At 42.4% G+C, this 23893-nt stretch overlaps 2 protein-coding genes across 4 annotated transcripts; both read right to left on the bottom strand.

The window, feature by feature from the left end:
- Positions 1-8592: 8592 nt before the first annotated feature.
- Positions 8593-13463, bottom strand: zgc:174877 (uncharacterized protein LOC570025 homolog). Of its 2 annotated transcripts, XM_029662704.2 has the most exons (5): positions 13310-13463; positions 12470-12686; positions 11588-11806; positions 11181-11390; positions 8593-10203 (listed from the first exon to the last, which is right to left on the bottom strand). In XM_029662704.2, exons 2-5 carry the CDS (start codon positions 12675-12677, stop codon positions 9824-9826), a joined length of 1017 nt encoding a protein of 338 aa, XP_029518564.1. In that variant the 5' UTR covers positions 12678-12686; positions 13310-13463; the 3' UTR covers positions 8593-9823. The 2 variants fall into 2 exon arrangements, with proteins under 2 accessions (XP_029518564.1, XP_029518565.1); XM_029662705.2 differs by lacking the exon at positions 13310-13463 and having other exon boundaries at positions 12470-12847.
- Positions 13464-16704: 3241 nt separating this feature from the next.
- Positions 16705-23615, bottom strand: LOC115130292 (annexin A13-like). Of its 2 annotated transcripts, none has more exons than XM_029661280.2 (11): positions 23296-23615; positions 21904-21979; positions 21610-21704; positions 21289-21462; positions 21159-21192; positions 19265-19344; positions 18906-18974; positions 18719-18820; positions 18510-18585; positions 18255-18367; positions 16705-18151 (listed from the first exon to the last, which is right to left on the bottom strand). In XM_029661280.2, exons 1-11 carry the CDS (start codon positions 23395-23397, stop codon positions 18032-18034), a joined length of 1041 nt encoding a protein of 346 aa, XP_029517140.1. In that variant the 5' UTR covers positions 23398-23615; the 3' UTR covers positions 16705-18031. The 2 variants fall into 2 exon arrangements, with proteins under 2 accessions (XP_029517140.1, XP_029517141.1); XM_029661281.2 differs by having other exon boundaries at positions 21289-21459; positions 23296-23611.
- Between the last annotated feature and the right edge of the window lie 278 nt (positions 23616-23893).

Consider the following 23893-nt stretch of genomic DNA (forward strand, 5'->3'; position numbering starts at 1 on the left):
CATTCATGATCTCTTACTAAAAGTGGGCGGTGGGTTTGTGTGCAAAGTATATGATTACTGTGAGAGTAGTCTCTAAATGTACCAAAGTATTGTGTCTCTGTCCCTCTTTGACCCCCCCCCCTCACTCCATTGCTTTTGTAACAAGCCGCCATATTGTGTCAGTCTGCTAGGGACCTGTCTCTAGTGTATTAAGTGTGTATGTTTATCTTGTGTTACCATTTAGTTAGCTAGTAAATAAACATTTATATCAATTTGTGTAGTACTGAATCATAAGTAAGGCTCGGGTTTTTGCAGATTGCAGATGCAGGAGGTTACGACTGTTCAGAATGATGATATGATACAAGGTTATGATTACTAAGTTGACTGTTTATGGATGTGATAGGTAAAGGAGAGATGTTTGGGAGATGGGAACTCTTTAAAGAACCGCTCTCCTGGTGCCCCAAATTCTATTGAGTTAATTGTTACATTATTAATTTAATCGGGTAACAATTAAACATAGTTAGTTGGTTAGATAAATAACAGTCTTTAGATTAATGAAAGTAAAGTCACAACACAGGACTCAGATTAAATCCTACTACACCGGCTCTGACGCTCGTCGGATGTGGCAGGGCTTTTTAAACTATTACTGACTACAAAATGAATCCCAGCCGTGAGCTGCCCAGTGAAACTAGCCTACCAGATGGGCTAAATCCATTTTATACTCGCTTCGAGGCAAGCAACACCGAAGCATGCATGAGAGCACCAGCTGTTCCAGACGACTGTGTGATCACGCTCTCCGTAGCCGATGTGAGCAAGACTGTGGGGCCAGATGGATTACCAGGATGTGAAGTCTAAGTCCAAAAGGCTCCTTAACAGCTTCTACCCCCAAGTCATAACACTGCTGAACAATGAATTAAATGGCCAACCGGACTATTGGCATTGACCCCCCCCCCCCCCCTTGTTTTTACACTGCTGCTACGCACTGTTTATTATCTATGCATAGTCAATTTACCCCTACCTACATGTACAAATTACCTCAACTAACCTGTACACCGCACATTGACTGGGTACTGGTACCCCCTGTATATAGCCTCGTTATTGTTATTTAATTTTCTTGTGTTACTTTTAAATTATTTTTTTTACTTTAGTTTATTTAGTAAATATTTTCTTAACTCTATTTTCTAAAAACTGCATTGTTGGTTAAGGGCTTGTAAGTCAGCATTTCACGTTAAGCTGTTGCATGTGACAAATAAAAAAAATCGTTTTGATTTGAGAATAGTGCAAAAGCCTCCAACATGCTACACTGTACCATAAAACATGTGGCTGTCTCCGTGTGCTTATTGTGTGCCAGCCAGGACACCGACATTATCACAGTCACGCCGTTGCCTTTGGTTACGGCCAAACCTGTCATCTATCTGTGTTCCCCGGGTAATATGACAGCTCTGATTAGCTACTAATGGCAGCTAGAATTTAGAGGGAAAAAATCCCCCTTTTTCGTCCGTCATTAACTCCCTCAGAGAGAGATGGTCTAGTGGGCACGATCTGAATCCCCCTGTTGTCACGCAACACAAAAGAGAATATGGTACAGAGCTGGCAGGGTCCAGTCCAACATCTGACATAAAAAAAGAAAGAAATGAGCGAGTGACATATCGGATTTGTATTGTGTGTGTCTGGCAAGCGTACAGACGTGGGGTGCGGCTCCCAAAAACTGTCACTCTGCATTATGTGCTCCCTGAGCGTTTTCTTTTTTCCTCTCCTCAGACGTGCATTTGTGCCTCTACGTCACTCTATGGCTGGCCAACAGGATGGATGGGGGAATGGAGGCGTTCTCCTTCTTTTCTTCGCCCCACTTTAATACAGTATGTTGCGTAGAATCTTCTTCTCTCTGTCCCCTACTGCTGAGCACATCACTCTCTAACCTCGGAAACTGCTCTTTGTTGTTGCTGTCTGACTCACTGAATACTATCGTCAAACAGAGTTCATAGGATGCCGCATGCATTCTGCATATTGGGGCCTCAAATAAAACACTTTTAAACCTAGTGTGCGTGCTTTTTATCTTTATGCAACCATCTCCCATGAGGCACCTGTGCTGGTTTGAGGACACCTGGGGGTGTAAACAGGAGGTAGTGACCCTAAAAATAAAGGTGACTGTTTCTTTACATATTTTCTTTCTGTCCATGGAGACAGAGCAAGAGGTAAGGGTGAAGGGGCATTACACCAAGCCTCTCTAAAACAACAACAGACAAATCACATGGATCCTATCATAGGATGGTCAATCTGTAACACAGATTGTCAACTCATCCAATGAGCAATAATACCCACGTGGAGCTATGATGTGGTCACTATGTACGAGGCTTTAGCCAAGCTCTATTGCTGAAGGTTGTATCAGAAAGCAGCCATCTTGTTTCTCCCAGGACAAAATTGCTCTCAGAGCGCATCATGACTCTCTGGCAGCGAGATGGCCCTCCCTGCAGCTATATTGAAACTGCTGTCTGTGCCTGACGCTTCTCAGAGAGAGAAAGAAAGGGAGCGAGATGGAGAGTGAGAGTGAGAGTAAGAGGCAGAGCCAGCCTGCTAAGGCCCCCTACTCCCACAGAATACATTATGCCCCCCGCTTTTAAGCTGGTGAGACTATTACCCAGAAGCCCCTTGGAAGTTCTTATCAGTGACAGCCAGATGGAAAGCACATGAGCAATGTCAATACCTCCAGACTTGATGATCGAGAGGGAAAAAATTTGCCTTTAAGGCAAAATTCAGCGGCTACAGATTTGCATCCGTTTCAATCAGCAAAATAAATTGCATTCATGACTATGTATTTGATCACTTTAATTTTTATACCAAGATGCTGGAAGGGGAGTGGTTTGGTAGCACCAATGTATGTGTGCGATTTAAATGCTAGTGCCTTAAAAGTGGGAGGCTTGTTCTTCTTTTTGAATTGTGCACAATTCCATTTGTAAGGTTTGTCTGTGTGTGAATGCCTTCCTTTGTGATAATGTCTTTGCATCTTTCTAGGTTTGTCTTCGAGACATTAAGATAATTAAAGGTGTAGGCACAACACGTTCCAAATGGAAACAGACATTGAATATCCCACATAAAACCCTCAGACAGAATCTAATAGGCTGTGGTAGGGCTGTGCATCCAGGTATGTCTCTATGTGTCTGGCCAAATCAAATCAACACTGCATATTCTTCTGGATACAACAGTGCCCTCTAGTGCCACATTGATAAATAGTTGTCACATAGCCAAGTCAGTTACTACAGCAACCCTGCAGTTACCCAAGGGTGGTGTGCTCACTAGAGCGGATTCAGAGGCTGGCCATGAATCAAAAAGGTCAATGAGGATGTTGTGACCCTGACTGGAGAAGACTGATAAGGATGATGCCTAGTTTGCTAGGTACAACGCTAACCTTTTCTTTATAACGCCACCTCAATCATCAAGGGGGTAAATACCCATAATGCACCACATGGTCCTTTTGTTTTGGATTGACGTCGCCATGGTGCTCTGACCCACTTTCAGCAGTGGGCAGGTTATTTTAAGATTTCACAACGGAGAGCTGCCCACAGGGCAAAAAAAGGTGGATTGCCTGGCCAATGACTTACAGATATGCAAAGCAGATGTCCATGTAAGGATGATCCTAATGAATACTAATGCAAAGAATGTACAAATTCGCTTGTGCGCACTCAGTCAAGAGTAATTTGTGAAACATTCAGCATTTACATATCTCTAAGAATAGCATTAAGTTATGACAAAACATGGACATGAGGACATCTGGTGTGCACAATGGCACAAAATGTCAAACTCCCCCAAATTACCTCAAAGATGTGGCGCTTCATTGTTCTATCAGGTGGCTTTAAATGGTCATTTCCAACCCACTGCTGACATGGCTCAGGGAGCTACATCATAGGGGTCAAAGGTTGATCCTGTGGGCAATTCATCTGCAGAGACATGGAGAGGCGACAGACCACGTCAGACAAATAACAGATTATCAGCTTTGAAACCCACCAAGAGAAAATAGAAAACCAATGGCAGCTACTCCATCAAAGAATGGCTGGGTGGGACTAGAAGCATTTGCATTGCTCTATTTCATCATTGCTTTACCAACTTATCATACCAAGGGCCATTTGATCTGTAAACATACTTGCTATCTTGCAAGAGTGATATTTTACTCTACATGACTGAACAGTTATCACATTTTCACAGTTTACACAAAAATATGGGAAACAAGTCCAGCTGTACAGTCAGTGACAGTCCCTTTCATATCGCAATTCTTTACATTGCCTTCACTGTAGGACATGTATTTATAACTAGAACCAACGTCCTGTCCCATGGTTTATCAGCCTCTCACTTCTCTTTCATAGGTTATAATAGATCAGTGACGGCTTTAACATTCAGGAATCAATACCATTATGAGGACCAACTCCGTTGAAAGTCCTAGGTATCTGTAGCTGATTAAGGTATATGTCAAAATACCACAAATTCTTATTTCATTCTTTTTCTTAAAGAGCATGAAAAAAAATCAATGCTTGACTTTAAGAACATAACTGAAACTATAAATACTGTATTATGTTGCTGCGTTGAAGTGTCAAAAAGTGCTTCAGATATCTAATTTAAAAGACCGTACTTAAAATGAAAATGTAGCGAACTGGTGTCCCATCACAGTATTGAATACAGACTATTGGAAATCATATGTAATTAGAAGAATCTTGAATTCCAACCCTATTTTGATGGTAAACATTGCAATAACCCCATTAAAGCTAGAATCCTTAGTTGCTACATCCATATTTGGACTTAAGTTAATGATATATGCCCATTGATTCTTAAAGAATATAACTTATCAATGCCTCATGAGCTTAGTTCTCTCTCCAATGTTTGTAAACAATGTAAATGTAAACAAAAAATGTATCGCCTCAAAACATGGTTAAAAGTACAATGTTGATATCATGGATGGTCTGTCCTTGCATCCATAGCTTTGTCTGTGAATGTGCGAGTGGCTACATTTCTCCAGGCCCCTCCCTCAGCTTTTACCAAACGTTTGGTAACGTTTCTTATTAACAATGACCAAAACAGAAGCGGGGTGTTTCCACTTTGTTATTGTTTCAACTAAGGATTCTCCCTTTAAATTAAAGGAACATGTATCTATGTTCATTGACATTTATCCCCATTATGTGTGCTTTTAATGTGCTATGAAATACTGAAAACTCCGGAACATGTTTAAGTATCCAATTACAAGCCATGTATTAACCACTGCAGCACAACATACTATAATGAAACAGGGTTTTTGCTGTTACTCAAGTTATCTGACAGTAGAAGGCAGCAATGTCATTCAACTCTTATTTACTTGAAAGCTCCAAATCAATTGCTGAAGTGTAAACAGCTTATTTTCTCACATTTTGTCTTAGAATCCTTCCATTCTCCATTAGAAGCATTTACTAACTCATTTACTAACTAAGTAACTGGTAAATACCAAGACTATAGGATCTGTCATGTGGCTGGAATTGTAACAAATCCAAACAATTGATCCCACAGCTACAGATCTGGTAGAGGGTATTTAGAGGTCATTATCAGCTCCCCTTAGCAAGTGCATGTAAATGCTCTCTATTCAACCATTAGCTTGGATCAGAAAGGGGGTGGGGCGTCTGTCTGTTACAAAACTGGACAAGAGGAGGAATATAAACATCGCACTCATCAGGCACATGGGCCCCAGACCGTGCCATTGCACCTGCCATAAAATTCAAGTACCAAACAAACAACCACACAGCCACAAAGTGAAGTCCCAGCTGCACTCAGACCAACGTGAGTCAGAGAGCCAGAGAGAAGAGAGGGGATGCATCAGGCTCGATTAGGCCGACACCCATCACTGATCTCCTCCATTGCCCCCAGTCATTACTGCCACATACACAGCTGCCACTCTTAAAGACCGGCAGGTGGACATGTTGTTTATTTGCCTGTTTCTGGTCAATTGACCAACACCTGCAAACACATCTACAATATGGTATGAATATGTAGACATCTACAACATGGAATAAACATGTAGACATCTACAACATGGAATGAACATGTAGACATCTACAACATGGACATCTACAACATGAACATGTATCTACAACATGACATCTACAACATGGAATAAACATGTAGACATCTACAACATGGAATAAACATGTAGACATCTACAACATGGAATAAACATGTAGACATCTACAACATGGAATAAACATGTAGACATCATCACAACATGGATAAACATGTAGACATCTACAACATGGAATAAACATGTAGACATCTACAACATGGTATAAACATGTAGACATCTACAACATGGTATAAACATGTAGACATGGAATAAACAACATCTACAACATGGTATAAACATGTAGACATCTACAACATGGTATAAACATGTAGACATCTACAATATGGTATAAACATGTAGACATTTACAACATGGAATAAACATGTAGACATCTACAACATGGAATAAACATGTAGACATCTACAATATGGTATAAACATGTAGACATCTACAACATGGTATAAACATGTAGACATCTACAACATGGAATAAACATGTAGACATCTACAACATGGTATAAACATGTAGACATCTACAATATGGTATAAACATGTAGACATCTACAATATGGTATAAACATGTAGACATCTACAATATGGTATAAACATGTAGACATCTACAACATGGAATAAACATGTAGACATCCACAACATGGTATAAACATGTAGACATCTACAACATGGAATAAACATGTAGACATCCACAACATGGTATAAACATGTAGACATCTACAACATGGAATAAACATGTAGACATCTACAATATGGTATAAACATGTAGACATCTACAACATGGTATAAACATGTAGACATCTACAACATGGTATAAACATGTAGACATCTACAACATGGAATAAACATGTAGACATCTACAACATGGAATAAACATGTAGACATCTACAACATGGAATAAACATGTAGACATCTACAACATGGAATGAACATGTAGACATCTACAACATGGAATAAACATGTAGACATCTACAACATGGAATAAACATGTAGACATCTACAACATGGAATAAACATGTAGACATCTACAACATGGAATAAACATGTAGACATCTACAACATGGAATAAACATGTAGACATCTACAACATGGAATAAACATGTAGACATCTACAATATGGTATAAACATGTAGACATCTACAATATGGTATAAACATGTAGACATCTACAACATGGTATAAACATGTAGACATCCACAACATGGTATAAACATGTAGACATCTACAACATGGTATAAACATGTAGACATCCACAACATGGTATAAACATGTAGACATCCACATGGTATAAACATGTAGACATCTACAACATGGTATAAACATGTAGACATCCACAACATGGTATAAACATGTAGACATCCACAACATGGTATAAACATGTAGACATTTACAACATGGTATGAATAGCTTGTCTTAAATTACTTTTTTTCTGTTGGTTGTGATTACGATCATATGTCAATACAATTGAGGAAAATATCCATCTAAAATGTAGGATACATCTCATATTTGACTGGAGGAGGAAGCCATTTGTGACATTTCTGTCCCTGAGGAAGTGAGGAGAGATGAGTACTGGCCGAGCTGTATGCCTGCCCCTTCCCCAGTGCCTCCCACAATACCAGCATGCACCTGCCACCTCAGGTTATAGTGTGTGGGCTCTCCCTGATGTTTGCTCTTGCCGGCGCGACTGAGACGCCTGGCTGACCACATCAATACCGCTCCACCTCCTCCTGGCCCCTCATCCACAATCAGCTCTATTGTTAGTGAAGGAGAGAGCGATAGAGAGAAAGAGAGGTGAAAAGGAAGAGCGTTGGTTGAAAGGGCAAGAGAATAAATGGGCAAAATAAAAAGAAGAGGAAAGAAACACAAGGCCTACAGACAGACAAAATGAAAGAAATTGGGACTGATACAACCGGGTTGGGAGGAGAGACAGCGAGTGAAACAGGGGGTGGGGTGATTTAGGGCAGACAGAATTACGGACTGAGGGGGACGTGAGTGAGAGATAGGGAGGGCCCGTGTGTGAATCAGAGTGACAGTGAGTCACGCGCAAAGATAAACAGCCCGGGTGCAGCCCTGTAATGGCTTTGCACTGGTCATTTGTCACTCAGATTGAATAGCAAACAGCGGGGTAGGCAATGGCAAGGCTATGCACTGCCACTTACTATTGCCCAAGGATGTCTAATAGCGAACAACCCAATCTGTCCATGCAAGCACTGCAGATTATTCTGGTCACAGGACAAACAAACAAAATGGCCCCCCATTGAAGGAACACTTCAAGACTCAGAAAAGCTTAAGCAAGTATGAAGTGCATAACTTATCCACAAGGTGGGAAAACAAATTAGTACACAAGTGAGCACATGTGATGGTATGGAATGGGCTTGATATTGCACATGTGGACATAAAAAATACAAATAAAGCCCACAGGTCTGAGTACTCTACTGTAGAACTCTAATGATTGGTCATGAGATCATGTTGATGTGATGTCACAAATACAAGGAGGTACAGCCAAGAACATTCAAAACTGCACGAGAGCATTGCTAAAAGCTTTATTTCTCAAACCATTCAAAGAAGTAAAATATGTTTTGAAGAATCATAGTTTGAGAGATAAGTGAACAAACTTGAAACAAAAAGTGAATATAGCCCAGTGTCAACAGAAGAATTGTCCATATTAGCAATTATAATTCACAACAGTACATTGGATATCCCATCCCTAGGTAGGACTAGCAGTAGTTCAACGCTTGTTCACACCATCAATTAATAGCAGGTATTCTATTTTATTCTCCTAAATTCTGAAGGTTGTGAGTTAAAACACCTAAAAACCGCAATATTTTACTAAGCTAAGTAAATGTGTAAATCACAGCCCTAAAAATGGCAGCATGTTCCAAATGCATCAGTATACACATACCAACTGTGTGGTTTTCAAAATATCAAACCAAATAAATACTTAGGTGCAAGAAATAAAATAATATCAAAGTGCTCTCTGGAAGCAGACATAGTGTCCACCATTTTGGAAAAATACTCCTGGAAAATGTACAGAAGTAGTGGTGTAAACATCCATTGAAGTGAGTGCAGTGCCATCTGGTGGATGTTTCTCATCACATATTTCAAGTCTCTGTCGAAGATAACCATTCAGCTATGTGTCATTTCTGACCATCACAATGAGTTTACTGTCTATTTGTCCTTGGGTCTGCAAGGGAAAGGGCAGCAACATGGAATCTTCAGATGAGTTATTATCAACATGAAGTCAAATATAGAGGGATACTTCCAGGGAAAAACACTGTCCAACAAAAGTCACTACTTCTACTGGTGTAAGTCATGTATGCTACAGGGAAACCCCATTCTGTGGCTATGGCTAGCTGCTACCGTGTCTGTTCAGTACCATGTTTGTTCTGTACTGTGTTTGTTTTGTACCGTGTTTGTTCAGCACAGACCACTATGAATGAATGGCAATTATTGAGTGAGGAAAATTCCTAAGCAAAAAGACATGGTCTTCTGGGAACATGTGTGAAATGTCCCCGCTTAAACCTGTTGAATTTTTTATTCATACGATATCAAAAAACGATAGAAAAACAATCATTACTTTTAAAGAAGGCATTCTAGATACACTAATAGTTACATTGCAATAAATAGAGGCAGAGAAATCTTTCTCATGTGATTATATCAACCCAGGACCCCAATTTTAAATTAAATATGTCTCCAATCTGTCAAACAATTGTTCTTCACTTCCAGTCCAACTCACCCCTCAAAGCCCCCTAGCTACATCATCAGCCCATTAACAGGCTCTCGGCGGTGCCCCCTAGCTGTTGGTGAGCAGAGTGCATGACCCTAGCCTTTTTCACAGTGATGGGCAGGAGCTCCCCTGTGGCTTTCATCTGCTCAATCTTCCTGGCTAGCGCCACGTCAGTCTCAATGACTAGGGCACACTTCTGGGCGTAGCTCACCAGGGTCTCCTCTCGTGGGCGGAACATCCCCACCAGCGGCAGGGTTTCCTTGGCTGCCAGGTAGAGCTCAGCGATGGACGCCGTGTTGGCAATGGTGTTCCTGTCGATGCCGTAGTGACGGAAAGCGCCACTCATGCTCTTCTTCTTGATGAAGGCCGAGAGGACTTGTTTGTAGCGGTGGATCACGTACTGGACGCCAGTGGCTGAGGAGAAGAGAGAGAGACACTGAGGAAGGGGAAGATGGTATGTCGGTGCGAGAAGTGCTGAACTGTATGAAAACTGATTTGGAATGTGGGGATTGAAGAGTTGAAAAATGGTTCAATGTTGAGGAAGACAACTTACCCTTTTGTCTTAAAGAAAATAGGTATTGCATGCAGTCTCCGTGGATCCAGTCAAAAACAATCCAATTGCTCTTTTTAGTTGCTGCTTTAATTTGCAACTACATTTCACTAAAAGGCTTTGGCTTGATCTCTCAAATCAATATTTTAGTATAAAAACATATTCTGAACATTTAATTCTAACATTATTATAACAATTATATGATTAAATGTTGAATATAGTTCCCGACGTTTTGATACTTTTCAAACAATAACTATTTTTACAAGGTAAGTTGACTGACATTAACAGCAATGACCTGGGGAGTAGTTACAGGGAAGAAGGGGGAGGTTGAATGAGTCAATTGGAAGCTGGGGATGAATAAGTGGCCATGATGGTCTGAGGGCCAGATTGGGAATTTAGCCAGGACACCGGGGTTAACACCCCTACGATAAGTGCCATATGATCTTGAGTGACCACAGACATTCAGGGCCCCCGTTTAACGTCCATCCGAAAGACGGCGCCATACACAGGGCAATGTCCCCAATCACTGCCCTGGGATATTGTTATTTAGAACAGAGGAAAAAGTGCCTCCTACTGGCCCTCCAACACCACTTCCAGCAGCATCTGGTCTTCTATCCAGCGACCGACTAGGACCAACCCTGCTTAGCTTCAGAGGCAAGCCAGCAGTGAGATACAGGGTGGTATGCTGCTGGCTAACTGAGTCAATACTATCAGATGGATTTGTTTATTATTTGTGGGCAGAAGGATTTTAAAAAATGGGAAAAGTACAAATCGATCAGATGCTGAAAGCGAACTTGTACAGTACTCATAGGCATGATAAGAAAACCATTTTTTAGCATACCTCTCTTCCTGCTGTAGTCTTTCCCTTTCTTTCCTCTCCTCCGGTCCTTGTGGTGTCTCCGCTTCTTGTGGTCGCTCGAGGCTCCGGACATAACGGTGGAGACAGACATTTCTGAGCCACTTTCATTACTGAAGGAAGAGCTGGAGGATGCAACCCTCTCTCTCTTCCGGGGTTTGGGTTCGGAATACAGAGACTTCCCCACTTTAGGTGCTGTGATGAGACAAGACGGAGTGATCCGCTTTTATTCCCACCTTTCACTTATTTCTTACATTATATGGAGATACAGTATAAAATAGAGGTCCTTAGGTCCTTATGATAACATGCAAATCCCCATTTAAATAATACATACAGATTCCACTGTCCAGTCCAGTGTAACAACAGCACCATTCAGGACTGGGGGCACTGACCTTCAGCGGCTGAAGTGGCGGTGGTAGTGAAGGTTGGGACAGAGCGCTGGCTGGTCAGGTTCTCAATCTGGCTCCTGAGGAACTTCCTGTCCTGCTGCAGGTCCTCCACCTGTCTCTCCAGGGCAGCAATGCGCTCCTGTTTACCTTCCAGCATGCACTGCAGCTTGGTGATGGTCAGCATGACCCGGGGAGGCAGGCTGCCCTCAGGCTGGGAGGCCGCTGGAGGAACACCCAGGGGTGAAAATAAGGTGGTACGGTCCGGTACGGCGTCCCGGAAAAATAAACAGTGGTAGTATGCCGTACCGGTATAACATGAGCATATCATAATCATTAAAACAAAATGTCAAGAAAACTGTAGACTATTACACCACTTGTTATCTTTACCGCATGTCAGAGGCATGAACAGTTAGCGAATGGACATTAAAACGGGTGGTACAGCCTACGCTCCAAAATGCCATGTGGTTCGACAACGTTTTTTAAAACATTTTGCTAAGGCAAAGATGAGTGGCCGACACGAAGATGCGCAACGACAGCAGTGGACGCATACATTCTGGCCTAATGACGCTTGCATTTGGTGTTCTGTGTAACAGATATGATTTAATATGGATTCTATATGTAATTCTATGATTAGGCCCATAAAACATTTTTGTTATGTCTACTTTCACCCCTGGGAACATGATACATTAGCAGTGAGAAATAGAAGCTAGCTGCACACTGACGCCATACATGTATTATTAATGAACCAAAGTATTATTATACAGTAGTAATACAGTAGTATTATTGGACATATCAGCCACCAGTGTGTAAATACACACAACCCACTGGAGGATCTAGGTCAATACATGGATTATGGGTAATAAAGTCATCTTAAGGCATTCTTACTGGATACAGCACTGCTGGGTGTGTTGTCCTGCTCCACATCGCTAGTTGCCCCAGAGGTCATGCTCTCCCACTTGACAACTTCCAGGTCATGCTCCTGCTTTAGCCAGTGCTGTGAGGAACCCACCCGGGTCTTCCTCCTCACGGTGCTGGAATCGATCTCTACACTGGGGGAGTACACTACCGGCTCCTGTTGCCACACAGAGGACATCTCTAGTCTCTACTTGGGAGGGAGATAGGGAAGAAGGCATGGCCAGTGTTGCAATGCACTGTTTGGTATAACTTTCTAAAATAACACATAAAATGCCCTCTGAGTAATAACTTTAAACCTCCACTAACCTTGACCCCAGGCATGTGTCTGGTGCACGCGCGCGCGCACACGCACACACACACGCTTGAGGTTTCCATAGAGATGCCTACCCATATACACCTACCTAGAGATTTGTCAAATTTACTCAGATGCTCAAATTCATAAAAGTAGTAAAACCAGTAAAAATATCGGCTTTTACATTGTCAGTGAGTCATTATTATTAACTATTCATTAGTTACACAGTTAATTATTACAACTGAAAGTTGCGTACAAAGGACAATGCATTTGATCTTTCAGTAATAATTTACTTATTATAGCAGTATTACGTAGGCGTTTTTAATATAAACAAATCTGTAAAATTACTATGTTTTAGCACAAAGATATGACTTTAAACCGTTGGTTGTATTGTGTCAACGCATTATAATATGCTTCTTCTTCTTCTTTATGCGCGATAATTAACCTTTCAAGATGGATGCAAATGACTGCAAACTAGGCAGCAAAATAGAGCCACTAATGAGCCTTTGTGACCTTACCGTCTTGAAAAACCTTTTACTTCTAGATATTTTAACACTACAAACCGAGGTTTGGCAGTTTGCAGGTTAGTTCTTTCCAAAATAGTAGTTTCGTCATGCAGGTGTCCAATGCATGCGTCTCAGCAGATAAGAGCATCCTTCGTAGTAACCTAGCCTGAATAGCCGCTTGTGGTCGCTATATAACCGTTTTTTTAAACGGATACACTATTGGAGGTGACGCGGGCTGCTGTCTCTTTGTAGTGGTGTCAGAGACAAGGAAAGGGGTATAGTGCTATCCAAGATCCTTGGAGCGTCCCTACCCTGACCTTAACCCCTACCCTTAACCTAACTCTAACCTTAATCATAACCCTTACTTAACCCTTACTTTAACCATTTTAAATGTCCATTTTAATGGGGTGATGGCAGAAAAATGCTATTTGACCTGTGACAATGACAAACATGAGCACCTAGGGAGTTTGAGTGTAAAATTGCCAAGTCTACACTAATGATGTACACAGTGCCAGTCAAAAGTTTGGACACACCTACTCATTCCAGGGGTTTTCTTTAGTTGTACTATTTTCTACATTGTAAAATAAGACTATGAAATAACACATATGGAATCATGTAGTAACCAAAAAAAGTGTTAATCAAATCAAAATATATTTTATATTTGAGAATCTTCAAAGTAGCCATCCTTTGCCTTGATGACATCGTTGCATATCAATTGACAGATGCGCCTTGTTAAAAGTTCATTTGTGGAATTTCTTTCCTTCTTAATGCGTTTGAACCAATCAGTTGTGTTGTGACAAGGTAGGGGTGGTATACAGAAGATAGACTTATTGTCACGCCCTGACCTTAGAGATCCTTATTTATTCTCTGTTTGGTTAGGTCAGGGTGTGACTCGGGTGGGAAAACCTTTGTTGTTTTTGCCGAGTGTATCGCCATCCAATGGAGCAGATGGAGGCAGCGAAGGCGGAACGGTGACGATACGAAAAGTTACCTCAACAGAAGTGCCTCGCCGTCCAAGGGAGCAGATGGAGGCAGCGAGATGGAGGCAACGGCGACGATACGAAAAGTTACCTCAACAGAAGTGCATCGCCGTCCAAGGGAGCAGATGGAGGCAGCGAGAGTGCAACGGCGACTATACGAAGTTACCTCAACAGAAGTGCATCGCCGTCCAAGGGAGCAGATGGAGGCAGCGAGAGTGCAACGGCGACTATACGAAGTAGCTCAACAGAAGTGCATCGCCGTCCAAGGGAGCAGATGGAGGCAATGGCGACTATACGAAGTTAGCTCAACGACAGAAGCACGGGGAGATTGGCGGAGTTCGTGTTTAGACCTGAGCCAACTCCCCATGCTTATCGTGGGGAGCGTGTGACTGGTCAGGCACCGTGTTTTGCGGTGATGCGCACGGTGTCTCCAGTGAGACCGCATTTGCCGGGCGGAAGTGGGCATCCAGCCAGGACGGGTTGTGCCAGCTCTACGCTCGAGACCTACAGTGCGCCTCCACGGCCCAGTGTTTCTGGTGCCTTCTCCACGCACCAGGCTTCTAGTGGATCTCCCCAGTCCGTTGAGACCTGTTCCGGTACCACGTACCAGGCCTCCAGTATGTCTCACCAGCGTGGTAAGCCCTGTGGCAGCTCCGCGAACCAGGCTTCCAGTGCGTCTCCTCAGTCCGGTGAGACCTGTTCCGGCTCCACGTACGAAGACTCTAGTGATGATCCATGTTCCGGAGCCTGTAGTGATGATCGATGGCACGGAGCCTCCAGCGACGGTCCCCAGTCAAGAGCTTGCAGCGACGATCTACGGTCCGGAGGTCCCGGCGACGATCCCTGCACCGGAGGTCCCAGCGACGATCCCTGCACCGGAGGTCCCAGCGTCGGTCCCCAGTCCGGAGCCTCCAGCGTCGGTCCCCAGTCCGGAGCCTCCAGCGTCGGTCCCCAGTCCGGAGCCTCCAGCGACGGTCCCCAGTCAAGAGCTTGCAGCGACGATCTACGGTCCGGAGGTCCCGGCGACGATCCCTGCACCGGAGGTCCCAGCGACGATCCCTGCACCGGAGGTCCCAGCGTCGGTCCCCAGTCCGGAGCCTCCAGCGTCGGTCCCCAGTCCGGAGCCTCCAGCGACGGTCCCCAGTCAAGAGCTTGCAGCGACGATCTACGGTCCGGAGGTCCCGGCGACGATCCCTGCACTGGAGGTCCCAGCGACGATCCCTGCACCGGAGGTCCCAGCGTCGGTCCCCAGTCCGGAGCCTCCAGCGACGGTCCCCAGTCAAGAGCTTGCAGCGACGATCTACGGTCCGGAGGTCCCGGCGACGATCCCTGCACCGGAGGCGCCACCGAAGTGGGTACTGTCACGCCCTGACCTTAGAGAGCCTTATTTATTCTCGATGTTTGGTTAGGTCAGGGTGTGACTCGGGTGGGAATATCTGTTTTCTATTTCTTTGTTGTTTTTGCCGAGTGTGATTCCCAATCAGAGGCAGCTGTCTATCGTTGTCTCTGATTGGGGATCATATATAAGTTGCGATTTTCCATTTGGGTTTTGTGGGGTGTTATTTTCTGTTTAGTGTCTGTGCCTGATGGAACTGTTTGCATTCGTTTTTTGAATTTGTTATTTGTTTGAGTGTTTCTTGAAAATAAATATCACGAACACTTTCCACGCTGCGCTTTGGTCCACTCTTCCTTCCAACCGCCGTGTCTTTGTGAGACGCAGAGTAGGTGAACAGATGAGCTCCGCATGTGTGGTTCCCACCGTGAAGCATGAAAGAGGTGTGATAGTACTTTGCTGGTGACACTGTCTGTGATTTATTTTGAATTCATAGCACTCAACCAGCATGTCTACCACAGCATTCTGTAGCAATACGCCATCCCATCTGGTTTGCACTAAGTAGGACTATCATTTGACTTTCAGCTGGACAATGATCAAGAAACACACCTCCAGGCTGCATAAGGGCTACTTGACCAAGAAGGACAGTGATGGAGTGATGCGTCAGACCTGGCCTCCATAATCACCCGACCTCAACCCAATTGAGATGGTTTGGGATGAGTTGGACCACAGAGTGAAGAAAAAGCAGCCGACAGGTGCTCAGCATATAGGAACTCCTTCAAGAGTTCATGAAGCTGGTTGAGAGAATGCCAACAATGTGCAAAGCTGTCATCAAGACAAAGGGTGCCAAGTTTGAAGAATCTAAAATATGTTTTATTTGTAATACTTTTTTGGTTACAAATGATTCCATATGTGTTATTTCTGAGTTTTGATGTCTTTGCTATTATTCTACAATGTAGAAAATAGTTTTTTTTTTAAATAAAGAAAAACCCTTGAATGAGTAGATGTGTCCAAACTTTTGACTGGTACTATATAAATAATTGAAACTGTGATTATATTAGGCCTATGTTCAAAGACAAACACACACAGAAAAATGTTAATAAACATACATTTTATTCTGTAATTGTCATGTGGTTATTTGTTACCAAACACATTATTTGGCTGATACAAAGGCAAATATTGGTCCCTATTCCATATCTTTCCATAAGGGCAGGTGTGCATGGCCTAAACCATGTTAACATTTCCTCTCTTGAATTGAATTCACATCAGTAGTCAGCATTATAAATTGCTATAAATACAGGTATCTGAAGTTATTCAGCTGAGATTACAGGACTTTCTAATATGACCAAAAGCCTAATATGTTAATACAGCCGCTGTGACACAACACAATTGACTATTCATATTGTCATAAGAACACATACCTTCTGACATTGCCTCAAATACCTTCCCCAACACCTTTTTGTAGCTATATCTGTAAACACATTTATTGAATATATAATATTGTCGTCTAAATAAAAAAAAGGTAATATTTTAATACCCTAGTTAACAGTTCTAAACACTCGTTAATACTGAAGATTGAGTTTGGGGTGGAAGATACTGGCACTGGATCGATCAAATCTATATAGCGTCTCATTAAACATGGACCAAATGTTTTGCTGCCCGTTTAAACTGCAAGGGTAAAAATATGAACCATTACATATTTGTACACAAGTTATCAGGTGGGTCAAAAAGATGTGTTTATGACTGCTCTAAGGCAATGCAGTTTGATCAGCAATGCATGTCATGTTGAAATAGAAATGATTTATAAACTGCCACATATCTGTGCACTACAGATCCTATCAAATGTACATGCTGCATTGGACATAGGTCTGATAAGTTCAATAAAATGCTCTACTGTAATCTTCCAGCAACACCCTGTCCCAGTTCCTACAAATGCCTTTTTGAGTGCAGACTGATCTTCCTACCAAGCACCGAACCACCTGATCCTACTGAACTTCACTTAACCAGTTTCACTGCAGCAAAGAGAATGTTGGGAACTTTGATATCTAGAGATAACTTCAAGGACTAGAGCCACTATATGTTCCAATGGTAAAATGGATTGTTGGTCTAAAGTATAGTATGTTAAGTCTCCATTCTAGTCCTAGCACTCCTCAAGATCAAAACTAATCATGTCACATGCACACAACTGACTTTAGTATACTCAGGGAACCTAGAAATCAATGCAAAAATCAGGAGAACAGAACCAGCTGGATTTGAGCTATCTCCAGTTCCACCCCCTGCCCTATCCGAGAATGTCGCATGATTGGGGACAGTAGGACTGATTGTAAGTAGCGTTAGTTTGTCCACGAGTGAGCAGCAGCACCCTCGGTCCCTTTTAGGCACTCTCCTCCCTCTCTATATCTCTCCCTCCCTCTCACTCCCTCAATGGCAGACAGCCAGCAGGAGACGTTTGAAGTCTCCACCACACTCAGATTTGATGGCTTCCTTCAGGGACATGTCATACTTCTCCAGGTACATGTCTTTAATGGTCTCCAGATCATACTGTTGAACAGAAATGTAGTCAGTAGTCACAAATGTATTTGGTGTCTTTGATAGAACAAAGCACGATCCTAAGACTCTGTCAGAGTGCATGTCCATACATTACCTCAGAGCGGCATATGACGATGCGGATGAGGGTGTCCTCATCAGTGCCTGCTCCTTTCATGGCTTCATTCAGTCGCCGGGCGAAATAAAGCTGAGGGTTCTTAGCAACCCTCACTGAAAATAGAAAATTCCTTAAAACACACTGATTTTCTCAACCAAAATAAAGATAGCTATTTGTAAAGCACCTGACACATCGTATTCAAGTGAGTAACTTTTGAATCTAGTTGAATGTACTGCTTTTAAGTTGTGTACACACCAAGTGTGATGTAGCAGCCCTTCAGTGTCCCAGAGACCTCATTCTCAATGGCATCCAGGATTTCCGTTCCAGAGAGCTGGGACAAACGAAACAGGGTTAGCATAACACTAAGCATACACAGCAGTACAGAGGATAGATCACATGGAGCCTTCTGTGCGTACAAAAGAAGGAGACTGATAACAGATACAGGCTGCTAACAGTGGACCCACCTGCTCATACACCTTGAAGGTGGCCTGAAGTTGCAGATAGTTTCTTTTGGCCAGGATAAAGTTGAACGTGGATTCATCCGTCCCAAAACATCCCTCACCAGCCTAAATAGTAAATATGATTTAAATGAAACAGGTAAATCTACTTTTTGATATTATGGTTTCTTGAATGCACTTCTCCGTGCCATACCTCAAACAGGGCGGTGGCATCTGCTTCAGCCAGACCCTCATCCACATCGTAACTCTCATCTCTGGTGCCCTAGAACAGAAAGCTTTCATTGACTTCTGTGGTGAGATGAAATGTAGCCTTTCTGTCTGGCTCAGGATATTGTATCTGGCCTCCATTTTACTAATGAAAGGACATTGGAAATGCAGGCAGGCAGACAGCCAACGTGTGTGTGTGTGAGAGTGAGTGAGTGAGTGAGTGAGTGAGAGAGGCGTAGGGTTAAGAGAGAGGCCAGGCAGAGGGAGCTTGATTTCAGTCCAAAGAAGGAAAGGGAATTGTGTTACATGTCAAGAGTCCAAGAGTGAAACCATGGGGCCACTTACCTGTAAAAGAGCAGTGAGCAGGTTTCTCACATCTCCACTAGTGTCCCCTTCGATATCTGATTCCAGGTCCCGTTCATGCACTAGAGAAGTCACAGAGAAACAAAGAGAGAACGCAACAGAAAAATTGGGAATATATTGTTAAAGGCTGATGTAACATTGAGAAGCACAGAGGAATAGGTGTTCCCTTGTTGTCATGACAACTGATATCATTATTCTATCTAAGCCAAAGGGGAATAGGCATGGTGGAAAACCCACCCATAACAACAAGATATGCCTTTTAATCACAATCCCAAATCAGAATAGAATCAGCAGTGCAGAAAACAACAGGATGAGCAGAATAAGGTGACCAGTGTGGTTGGGATGGCAAGCCTATGGACTTTACGGGTCATGCAAACTATGAACTCTTGCCCTAAACTAGCCAAATGAGTTAGGTTCACTTCATGGCTTCTTCCTGTTAGCCCTTGTCAACTTTAGTAAATATCATATAATGAATAATCATGCAAAAAGACACTTGATTAAGTTAATGGGGAAAAACATATATATTTTCAACCTTATATTCAACACAACCTCTAAGGCAGACAGAGAGAGTTGCCGTAACTGCAGGAAACAGAGATTACAGAGTGTGTGGCGGATTATGGAGTGTGTTGCCATCTGTTACAGATGTAGGGTTTTAAGTTGGTCACTCTTTTGTTGCAGAGAATTTTCCTGCACAGCAGGAAATGCTAACGTGTAGTGTATTCAAGGTTTTAAAAGGCTTCAAAAGTTTTTAATTTCCATTTTAAAAATGTCAGACCATGACAAAACAAATTCCATGATTTATAATCCACATAATAATTCACATTTCCTGTTGCTGCAGGATTATTTATCCGTTGTATTATACTGGCTCAAATGAAGATCCTACATCTGTATTTATCAGTCAAACTACGGAAAACTGAAACTAACCTTGAGGGTTAAGTTTAGGCATGAATTCTGAGTAAGTGTTAAGGTCATGGGTTAAGTTTAGGCATTAATTCCAAGTGGGTAAGGTTAGGGTTAAGGTGTTGGTCAGGGTTAGAATAAAATTACAAAAATGAGTGCCTAGCACAGGGATTGAACCCGCAATGTTCGGAGCTGTATCTTACGATGTTTAGCCCATCCTCAACACCCTAGCTTGATGCGAGCCAACTCGATGTTAAGACACTCGCGTTGCCCCTAGTAGACGGTTGGAAATTGACATGGAAAGAAAACGACTAGCCATCACGTAACCTCACCATTCTAATAATGGCTTGACAGCGCGTAATCCACTGGAGCTTGGGCAGCTCATAATTCATCATCTCCAGCACCACCAACATCAACACATGTGAAAACAGTGAGTTTCTCTGTTTTGCAGTGAAAAAGATGCACACCAGATTTCCACGTCATCTGGTGTGCATCATGTGATTTTAGCCATCTATGAGCGGGAAAAGGTTAATAAAGTAACTGGTGAAGTAACCTTTGCCTACTCATAGTTGGTTAAAATCACGACATACACCAGATGATGTCAGTGTTTGCGTATGATGTCATCAGAAACACTTGTCTTTTCACATATGTCGATGTTGGGGTGGTGCTGGAGATTATGAATATGAGGTCGTCCCTTCAAAGATGTCATGCCCGGTAGGGGGAAACTGTGCCACTGGCTACCCAACTACAGTTGTTATTGTTTTTGTTCCCGAGCTGAGGAGCATGACTCTTGGTAAAACAAAATGCGCAGTACATACTGTGCTCCTCTATCACACGTGCAATGATGTCCGAGATTTAAAAAATGTGTTATTTGCAGTCATTTCTTTGCTGATGTCATATCTCAATTGGATGTGGCTGTTTCACCATTAAGGATGCCAGCTTTAAGGTGCAGTGTGAGGGCGAAATTGATACTTACCCTGAAAGTAGCATTCTTTTAACATGTGAATATCCTGTTGGGGGGAAAAAAGAAAAAAAAAGAGAATGAGGGGAAATAAATACATATTAAGAAGACCGTTTTTCTTCTAATCTTGAAACTGAAAGCGTACAGCGTTTGTGGCAGTGCACAGAATCTCCACCAGAGTATCCTCATCAGTGCCTGCTCCCTTCATGGCCCTCCTGAGCTCCTTCACTGCATAGACGACTGGAGGGTCCAGCATGGCCACGACGGCATTCTCAAAGTTCCCCCCCAGCTCACTCTTCAGCACATCCACCAACTCCTTCTCCAGAGAAAGAGAAAGAAATGGGTGTGGTTGGCTGGTTTCCTCAAATTAGCCACACATTTCGGTTATGCAAAACAACATATTTCTTGGTGCGGTATAAGATGTACATTTTTCATTTACTATAAAATTAATTAGTTTAATACTCACATTCTTATACTTGTCAAAATAGGCCTGTTTAATTTCCATGCGCTGGGCTGCACAGCGGTTAGTAAGTATGTCAATGATGACCTGTTCATCAGTGCCTGTACAACAAAATACAATCATTAAAAAAAAACACAAATACCACCCGTAGGCCCTATTTGGACTATGGCACAATGTTGTGCCATTAAAATAGCTTGGGCACAGCTATTTGTTCATTGTAAGTAAACACACTCAACTCTCACTCATTGAGCAGAAACATCCCTGAAATGCTATAAATTAACAAAAAATATTGCAACTTACCCAAGCCTTTGCAGGCTTTGCTTAAGGCTGTTATGTCAGCCGCAACATCAAAGTCCTCACATGGCATGATTGTGAGCTAAATTAACAAAGATAATCGTTATGGCATCCTCTACATATGAGCTAATAGCCACATTTAAATAAATAAAAAACACCTTAATACAAACGTTTTAGGAGCAGTTTGATGCATGATTTCCCTTATATAGTAGCCTGGTCTAGTCTACCCTCCCTTCCAATCCTAGTAAGAAATAAACTATTTAACATCACATTAGTTTAAAAACATTGAAATCAGTAGGCCTTTTCAGGTATGTATTATGTAATAACACTGTAGCATTAGAAACAACGTAAAATGACATGGGGGAGGGGAGAATATATTGAACTGAAATGGCAAGAAACACACTGGCTCAGGAATTTGGCGGCGGATGTGTGTTAATCAAACAGTAGATGGGCGCAGCGCCACATAGCCGAAACTGAGACATGACGATGGAAACACCCCATAGAAAAATACAGAGGACTCTAGATGGACATAACCGTTTTAGCACGGACAGTGCCATTGAGGGCTTTCACCATCTTATAATAGTCAACTGGGTGGGGATTCCTATGGGTTGGGAGTGATCAGCCAATGATCACAACATTGCATTATTCTTCAAATTTAGTTGCCTATGGTTAGTAAATGGTTTAAAGCTACCGGTATATCACTGCCACCTAGTGGCAACAATAACTTAACGCATCAGACTTGGTTCAATCCCCAATATTAGTTTTATGCTTCTTTCAAACACAAAATAAGAATATTGACTACTTTAAAATAGAGAGTCTCAATGGCGTTGCCCATGATGTCGCGGACTCCATATTAGCAAAGATAAGTCCTCTATCCATCTCTATGAAACACCCTCATGCTCTGCTCCCACCATAGCCTCCCATCCGTACCCTTCCTCTCTGATTCACTCGTCCATTATTTAGGTTAATCTAAACGGGATTGTGATGAATTCCGCAGAGGAGTGGCTGCTTCCTCTGCGTTTCCCCAGGCCTGTCACATGCGCTGGTTTGTAATTTGTAGGGCACTTGGATTTAATAAATCACGGTGACAGATTTGACACAATGTGTCAATCTGTATAAAAATGGCATAATCTATTATAATTCTACATTCAGTTGTGGTACAGTGTGGAATGTCGGAAACAAACTCAAAATAGTTTTCTGATGGCGTTATAACATTATAATCCATTATAATCCACTTTACAATGATAATTGACCAACAAATAAAAAACATATTGGCCTACATAGTAGCCTAGATAATATTCACAAATGCCTATCATTTCCAATCGACCTGCCCCGGTTTTACTTCATTTTATCACATCTTTGTAAAATTATAAAACAATGGTAGGTTTCGGTACTTACTTGGCAGTTTCCCATTTTTACAGATATTTGTCCCGCTGCGTTGAGATCACTGAGGTATATAGTTGAGATATCCTCGTATTTACCAGATGTGGTAGCGGACATTCATGTAAACTCGCGAGATCAACTACGATTTAGCAAGGCTAAAATCAAAGATGGTGGATAAATAAAGACGGTTCACTCAGGCCGTTTACAATTGAAATAAATGTGTCAGATCCGGTCTACTTAACTGGGTGTGTCTCCCATAGACACCAATGAAATAGCAGCTGGGTCTGGTTTACTTAGTTCAGGGATGTGCAACAATGATGGGGGTTGCAGTGGCTCACAGGTCTACCTACCCACACATGTAGACAGAGCTAGCCCTAGCCTTTTGGGGGCCCTAAGTGAAATATGATTTAGTTCATTGACTTTCATTGAACCAGAAAAAAACCAGCGTGTGGGCTGTCTCACTTCCTCTTCTGTCTCTGGCTAAAACCATAGAGTTTCTAAACTTATCTTTGGTAAAACTATAAACCACATGTGTCAAAACTAATTCCACAGAAGGCTGAATGTCTCCTGGTTTTTGATCCTCCCGTGTACTTGATTGATAAATTAAGGTCAC

The sequence above is a fragment of the Oncorhynchus nerka genome, linkage group LG6 (genome assembly GCF_034236695.1).
Source record: "Oncorhynchus nerka isolate Pitt River linkage group LG6, Oner_Uvic_2.0, whole genome shotgun sequence".
NCBI classification, from domain to species: Eukaryota; Metazoa; Chordata; class Actinopteri; order Salmoniformes; family Salmonidae; genus Oncorhynchus; species Oncorhynchus nerka.

Excerpts from the sequence above, each read along its gene's own strand:
- LOC115130292 (XM_029661280.2), bottom strand. The coding sequence starts at position 23,397 with ATGTCCGCTACCACATCTGGTAAATACGAGGATATCTCAACTATATAC. Across the intron at positions 21,193-21,288 it reads TGTGCACTGCCACAAACGCT|GATATTCACATGTTAAAAGA; the intron begins GTACGCTTTCAG and ends TCCCCCCAACAG. Across the intron at positions 18,975-19,264 it reads TGCTCACTGCTCTTTTACAG|GGCACCAGAGATGAGAGTTA; the intron begins GTAAGTGGCCCC and ends TTTCTGTTCTAG.
- zgc:174877 (XM_029662704.2), bottom strand. The coding sequence starts at position 12,677 with ATGTCCTCTGTGTGGCAACAGGAGCCGGTAGTGTACTCCCCCAGTGTA. Across the intron at positions 11,807-12,469 it reads ACCCAGCAGTGCTGTATCCA|CGGCCTCCCAGCCTGAGGGC; the intron begins GTAAGAATGCCT and ends GTGTTCCTCCAG. Across the intron at positions 11,391-11,587 it reads CGCCACTTCAGCCGCTGAAG|CACCTAAAGTGGGGAAGTCT; the intron begins GTCAGTGCCCCC and ends GTCTCATCACAG.